The 7,189-nt window shown below is 59.2% G+C and overlaps 1 protein-coding gene across 1 annotated transcript; it reads right to left on the reverse strand.

Moving 5' to 3' along the window:
• Window positions 1-284: 284 nt before the first annotated feature.
• Uncx (UNC homeobox) lies at window positions 285-4,489 on the reverse strand. The gene is given in 4 exon segments (XM_028856028.2): window positions 285-1,440; window positions 1,443-1,784; window positions 3,762-3,937; window positions 4,114-4,489. Coding segments are annotated over 4 exon segments (1,596 nt in total). The 5' UTR covers window positions 4,403-4,489; the 3' UTR covers window positions 285-651.
• Between the last annotated feature and the right edge of the window lie 2,700 nt (window positions 4,490-7,189).

Genomic DNA, 7,189 nt, shown 5'->3' on the forward strand with positions numbered 1-7,189 from the left:
GTGTGTGTGTGTGTGTGGTGTGAACGCGAAGGGGGAGGTGGCGCCGAGTAGGAGGGGGAACCGCGGGGGAGGCTCGGAGAGGGGAAGCTGAGCTGAGGTTGCATACATTTGTTCAATCAGAAAACACAAACACACACACACAAAAGGAAGCGCCCAGCGCGGACCTGGGGGGAGGTGCAGAGTCCCCTCCCAGGCCCACCCTCCAAAAGAGGAGTGGGTCGTTGGAAGGAGGAGGGCGGGGTAGGAGGAGTCGCCCCAAATTTAAAAAACCATGGAGCCGAGAGTTAGCGTTTGATCAGCTTTATTTATAAAAAATGGTACATATATAAATATTCTTAGACATTTTTGCATTTTACAAGGCTGAGGATTCTCGTTGTGGGTTTTTTTGTGGGTTAGGGGATACCGGGTCTTTTGCTCCCTCCGGAGGAGGGGACCTCACCCCAGGACCTGCAGCTGCTGCCTTGGTCCCCATCGACACAGCGTTTTCGTTTGTCTTTAAAAATAATAATAAAAGGAATAATAATAATAAAAAAAAAAAGCAGGAGGGAAAAGCAGTGTCTCTAAGAGCCAATCACCTGATTCATTGGGAGTCCGGGGCTGAGCGAGAGGGGCGCAGCCGGCTAGGCGCCTAGTCTGGCCGCGTTGCCCAGCTCAGTCCATGTCCACCTCCTCGCCCTCCGGCGGGCTGGGTGCAGTCGCAGCGCCTGGCTCAGCGGCGCCGCAGGTGGCTGGCTCCCCGGCTGGGCTGGGGGCTCTGGGGTGCGGGCCTGGCGATGTTTCGAGGGGCGGGGGCGGCGGGGCCGCAGGGCAGACGGTCCCCGCGTCCGCGCAGTCCCCAGCACCGCTCTCGGCTGCCGCCGTTGCGAGGTCCCGGAAAGGCGCGGGAGCTGGTGGCCCGGGGGAGGCAACAGCCTCGGGGCTGCGACGGGCGAAGGCCGGATCGGCAGTGCTGCCGGGTCCAGGGAAGGCCCCGAAGCTGGCCTGTGCCGGTGGTGCGGGTGGCGCGGGAGGAGCGGGAGGCGCGTCCTTGGGCGCCAACTCCGGGCCCGCTCCGCCCTTGAGCGCGGCCTGTGGCACTAGGAAGCCAAGGGGCTGCGTGATGGGGTAGAGCAAGAAGTGGCCCTTGCCAATCAGGGTCCGAGGTGCACACGGCAGCCCCGGCGTGAAGTCCAGCCCCGCGGTGGCCGCGGCGTTGGCTGGGGTGGCTTTGCGGCGCGGTGGAGAGTCGGACAGCAAGCTCTCCACGCTGAACGGGCTAGCCTTAGGCAAGCCCGCGGTGGCCGCCGCTCCGGGCCCGCACGCGACCGTGTCCTTGTCCGCAGGGCGGCCTAGCCGCGACTGCGGGCCGGCCCCACTTCTTTGGCTCGGGTAGAAGGCGGGATCGCAGGTGCCAGGTGCGGGTGGCTCGCCGGGAGGCACAGGAGCAGAACCCGCGACGCTGGGCCGTGGTGAGCTCCAGGGCCCTTGGCCGCGGCGGTAGGCGGCGGCGGCTCCGGTGGCTCTGGGGACAGACCTCCGCCGCCGCTGTCGCTGTCGGAGCTGGGCGCGCTGTGCAGGGACAGGCCACCTGGCGAGTGCAGGTGGCGGTTCTGACTCTTGAGCAGTTTTTTCTCGTGTTTGCGCTTCTTCTTCTCCATCTTCTCCAGTTCTTTGCGAGCGATCTCCTCCGGGTCCATGGGCTCCCCGCTGCACGTAGTGGGATGTGAGTTGTGCGCCGGCCGGCCCGGGCCCTTCTTGGTGTTCTCTTTCTTCCTCCACTTGGCCCGGCGGTTTTGGAACCAGACCTAGAACAGCCGGACAAGGAGGGGAGGGGGAGGCACAGTCAGGCTGGCTAGCGGCCCCAGGCAGGCCTGAGAGACCTCGGCTCCAGCAGGAACAACCGGAGCCAGGGCACGCTCTCTGCCGGCCCTTGTATGCTGATACTCGGGTTGCAGCTTCGGGCCAGCATCTCATCCACCCGGAAGGGGCGTAGATGGGGCCTCTTGGCCAGCTTCCCGCTCTGACTTCTCACCTCGTGCCCTAGGGAGCTGCCCCTTCCTCAGGCAAGGCCGGTGCAGCCCGTGACCCCGCGATGTCGAGAGTTCCTGGTCGGGAGGCAGCGAGCAGGGCCCCGATTTGCCCTCGCTGGTGTCTCACAGTTTTAAGGGGCCTGGCCTGGTGATGAGCAGGTACGGCCGTGCCTTCCACACCTGTCTTCGGCCCCCAGGAGACTCTCAAAGCCCACATTTCAGGGTCTCCCTTGAAGGGAAATCTGGATACTTCTTCCTCAGGAAGGGCCTGTGAAGCCGAACTTGGATGGACCTTCAGTAGCCCACCTCCCCAGCACACAGCCTTCTTTATGAAGGGCTGTAGGCCAAGGGACCAACCGAGCCTTTCCGAAGTAGTCCGGGTTGGCCTGGCCTGAGGTGCTGCTACAAGGCGGGCAAGCAGGCCCGAGGTTGGCCATGAGGCCCCCTGGGAGAGCAGAGAGGCTCTGGACTCCTTCATGCTCTCTGCAGGCCTTGTCCGGGGACAGCCAGGGAGGATTTAAAGAGTACAAGAGCTCCCAAGACCACCACTCCCCACACCGACCAGCCAGAGCCCTGGGCGGGGAGACGATCCCCTGCAGAAAGTGACGATTTAAATGCTTTGTTGTGGCCATATAAAGTTGGCACGATTACACACCAGATCGGTTCGAAGGGAGCCTGGTGGGCGCCAAACCCTGAGACGCTATAACTGCTTCTCTTTTCTTTTTCAAAACTTTTGTGGTGTGTGTGTGTGTGTGTGGTGTGTGTGTGTGTGCGTGTACAAATTCCAGGCTGTCTCACCACCAGTAATTACTATCATATTATAGGGGAAATGAACAGATTCGGACTTCACTTAAGCCACAGAACGAATTGGATAAAGGGATTTCTAAACGGAAGAGGCCAGGCCGCAGCCCAAACCATTTCAGGCAAAGCTATGGATGCTAAACGGGTATTTTGCCAGCGTATTCTCCCACCCTATGCACCCACCATGACACAGGCCCCAAAGCTTTCTGGACTCTAGGAAAGCATCTAATTATGCAGACATTATTCTGGAATTTTATTACACCGACTTGACTCTGTATTAAACAAACAAACAAACAAAAATACTGCCTCCCGGCTCCGCATGAAATCAAATAACGAAGAGGGTCGGGAAGCAAGGGATGTAATGGGGTAGAGGGCATTAAATTTAGACACCTTTAAAAAAAAATCTCCCCTCTTTTCCAATGTGTAAACCGCATAAGTTTCCACCTCCCCTCCCTCGAACGTTTCCCCCCGCCGTGTCTGCAAGGCGGTGGATGGATAAATATGTGTTTCTATCTTAATAGTTCACAAGCCAGAGGTAAACAAACAGTCTGCTTCGGGGCTGGGAGAAAGCCTCCGCTGAGAGCGCCCAGGCCCCGGCCCACTTTGTCCCCTCCTGGAGGGCTCTTTCGAGCCTCCATAGCCTTGGCCCTCTCTAGACAGTGCGCCGGGCCGCAGCCAACCCAAACCTGCCTTCCCGGATCGCACGCAGTCACTGCAGTGGCTACTGGGGCACCGCCAGGAGCTCTCCCAAATCACCCTGGCATTCTCGAGTTACTCACCTCCAGATGGGCGAAGGGGTTCGGCCCAAACAGTCCCCACCCCGGCCAGCAGCGCAGAGTCTGGAACCACCTCCCGTCACTTAGAACAAAGGCAGCCCTGCCTCACCGCTCTCTGCGTGCCCAGTGCCCAGTGCAGGACAGCTGACTCCCCCGGGCAACACCCGGTCTTTACCTGAACTCGAGACTCGACCAGGTCCAGGCGCAGCGCCAGCGCCTCGCGCATGAACACGTCCGGGTAGTGGCTCTCATTGAACGCCTTCTCCAGCTCCTCCAGCTGCCAGCCGGTGAAGTTGGTGCGGGTGCGTCTCCGTTTGCAGCCGGGGCTCTCCTTGTCTGGATCCCCCGAGTCTGCGGGCATGCACAGGACGCTGCAAAGCTCAGTCTCCCGCTAGCTGCTTGCCTCACTTGCACCCGACTCGGGTGCGAGGCTCACGGAGGAGCCGGTAGCTACTCCCCGACGGCTCGGTGCTCCCCCTCCCCGCGGCCCCCCGCTGTGTTCCCCCGTGTCCCCGCCTCCAGCCTACCTGCAAGCTTGAAGGGCTGGCTGTCCCCGGCCACCCCACAGGCGGCGGGCAGCAGCGGTGTGGGGTTGACCACCGAGGCGGCGGCCGCGGCGCACGAGCCGCTGAGCAGGCCGTCGATGGAGAAGGGCACCGAGGCCGCGGCGGCGGCGGCGGCGGCGGCCGACTGCAGCTGGTGGCCGGCCAGCTCGTACACGTGGTGGTGGCCCAGCGGGTAGGGGAAGCCCACCACGCCGCCCAGCGAGCCCCCGAACTGGGCATGCGGGTGCTCCAGGAGGCGACCGTCCATCATCTCGCGCGCGGGGCCGGCGGGGCGCGGGGGCGCGGACGGCGGCGGCGGGGACAGGGGCCCGGAGCCCTACACATGCTTCGGCCCGCGCTCCGCCGCTTTACTTTATCAACATCAAGCTCTCGATAATTAGCCGCGGCCCGGGGAATTTGGGACCAATAAGAAGCGCTAATCGGCTCTGACGTCAGAGGCGTGCTGGGTGCAAGGAAACGTTTTCCATATCGATTGCTAATTATACCTGACACGCACCTCCATAAACAGTATCAGGAGCTGTCACAACAAGACGGGGTGGGGAGGGAGGGGCACCGCCGCGCTCGGCCGGCCCGGGGCCCCCGGCGAGCCCCCCACTCCTGCCCCCGCCGCTCCCGCCCCTCGCCTCCTTCTAATAGATTTCCCTTTAAAACATTCGCAGGCGTGTTGTGGGGATTTTTCACCAGAAATGCTGTACTCTCTGAACCTTTAAAGTGATGTTGCTCCAATTACAGAGAGACATTGAGCGGCAAATAGACTGATCCAATAATGGGAGATTCATCATCCGCTCTTTCCGAAACTGTCACATTGAATTTAAAACTACAAGGGCTTCTCTACCAGCCGCCTCTCTCGGGCTGCGGGCGGCCGCGAGCCCAGGCAGCAGAGGGAGGAGGAGGGGAAGGAATGAGGAGGAGGAAGGCGAGAAGTGTCCCAACGAACTGGAAGATGGAGAGGAAGAGAAAGGAGGAAGAAGGACAGGCCCAGAAGGGGATATTGGAGAGGAGATGGGGGGGGGGATGGAGAGGAGGGGAGGATGGAGAGAGGAGGGCAGGGGAGAAGAAAGGGGAGGAGAATAGAGGAGGAGGGAGAGGAAGGAGGAAGAAAAGGGGATGAGGGAGGAGTGGAGCAAGGAGAGAAGGGGAGGATGGAGAGGAGGAAGGAGAGAAGAGGAAAAAGAAGAGAGGAAATGGGGAGGAGGGAAGGGAGGACGAAGAGGGTGGATAAAGAGAATGGGAGAATGAAAAGGAGGTTGGAGAGAAGGGAAGGACGGAGAGGAAAGGGGAGGATGGGAAGAGGAGGAGGCGGCGGAAGGGATGGTGGATAGATGGAAGGAGAGGAGAGGATGAAAAGGGGGAGGGAGGAGAGGGTAAGAGGGGGGGGGAGAGGCCAGGGAGAGAACTTCCAAACAGTGGCTCCAGCCAAGCGCAGCCCCCACCTATAAGGAGTCTAACCTGACGCCCTCCTCCTTGATTGGCAGTTACCCCATCAGTACAGACAGGGTGGAGGCAGCTGGGGGCACCCTAACCCCACTTAACTCCCACCCCTATGGGTCCTGGACCCCAGCCCAGAAGAGGAGGGGGTATGAAAGGGGATAGTGACCAATGGCCTACACCTCCCCTCAAAAAAAAAAAAAATCTCCCTCCGAGTCAGCTCTGAAGAATGGGATGGGAGGTACTAACCCATCTATTATAATTAAATTATGTTCGCAGTGAGATGTCATCCCCTTCTCCACTGTAAAATATTGATAGACTCAAAACTAAATCATTAGGGGACACATTCTTAAATAAGGGGCAAGTGTGGACTGTGAGCAGGAGGTCGACACAGCCGGGATGGATGTGGATGTGGACGTATGCTTTGTGAAAATCAAGTTCGTCACTGGAGAGACGGCTTTTTGCTGGCCCCAAATTCGTAGGCACGGTACTCGAACCCTCCCAGCCCATTCGCCCCAGGAAGGGAGCCCCTAAACAACACTGCCTCGGGGCACAGTGACAAATTGACTTTGGATAAAAGTGACACAGGCCAGGCTGCTAAGCCCTAAGCTGGGGAAAGGTGGGACAGGCCAGAATGGCGAGTGCCAGTCCACTGGGGAGAGGTGCCCAGACCCGCTGGGCTGGAAGAGAGAGAAGCAGGCTACCCTCCAGGGGTGGTTCCCCAACCCTTGTGTCCTGGGCCTGGCCCCCAGCCTGGCTGCAGTCCGGCCCAGCTTCTCAGCGACAGTGGCGGATCTGCCAAGTTGGACTTAATTACTCTCCCCTCTGTCTCTGAGGGAGGAGGGACTGTGCAGAGCCGGGGACAAGCTTAGAAGGTGGGGGACCCCTCTCCCCGTTTCTAGTGGCACTAGGAGGGCGCTGCAAGGGTTAATCCCGAGGTCAAGGGCCAAGAGCACTACTTTTCGCTATAATTTAATTTCTTTCGCTATAAATACTACACGTAAACGCTGCCCATCCGGCTCGATTTTGCCCGTGGCCACCGCCGCCTGGTCTTCTGTCGCGCTCGCGATCTGGAATGCGCCCGGCGCGTGCTTCGGAATACAGAGCTGTGATCAATCCAGCCCGAGGGGAGGGCAGCGGAGGGGGCGGGTGCCGGCCCCACTCCTCGCCCATCTCTCTTTATTATAATGAATTAATTCGACTTTATTTATCCCATTTTCTGGAGCTGACAGAATGTTAATTTGAGTTGAAATTTCGCTCGCCTCTCACTCTCTGACCCCTGGCCTTCAGATTGGCGTGTTGTAATAACCTGAATCTTTCAACAGAGGCCCTGATAATTGTTACCTTATTAGCATGCAAATTGTTTAATTAATATTATTATGAAGGAGCGAACAATCCGTCCGTCACTTGACCCCTTGAGTGAGTCCGCGCGCCGCAGCCGGCTCCACGCATCTCAATGCGACCATTTCAATCGCCCAGTGGCTTTTTTCCTTTTTTTTCTCCCCCTTTTTTCCCTCTTGTGTTTGGGACCCTAAAAGAAAAACAGGAAAAAAAAAAAACCCTCAAGCGTTGGAGTGGGGGACTTTAATGATGGTGGGGGTGGCCGAGA

Source organism: Peromyscus leucopus, chromosome 23, assembly GCF_004664715.2.
Source record: "Peromyscus leucopus breed LL Stock chromosome 23, UCI_PerLeu_2.1, whole genome shotgun sequence".
Classification (NCBI taxonomy): domain Eukaryota; kingdom Metazoa; phylum Chordata; class Mammalia; order Rodentia; family Cricetidae; genus Peromyscus; species Peromyscus leucopus.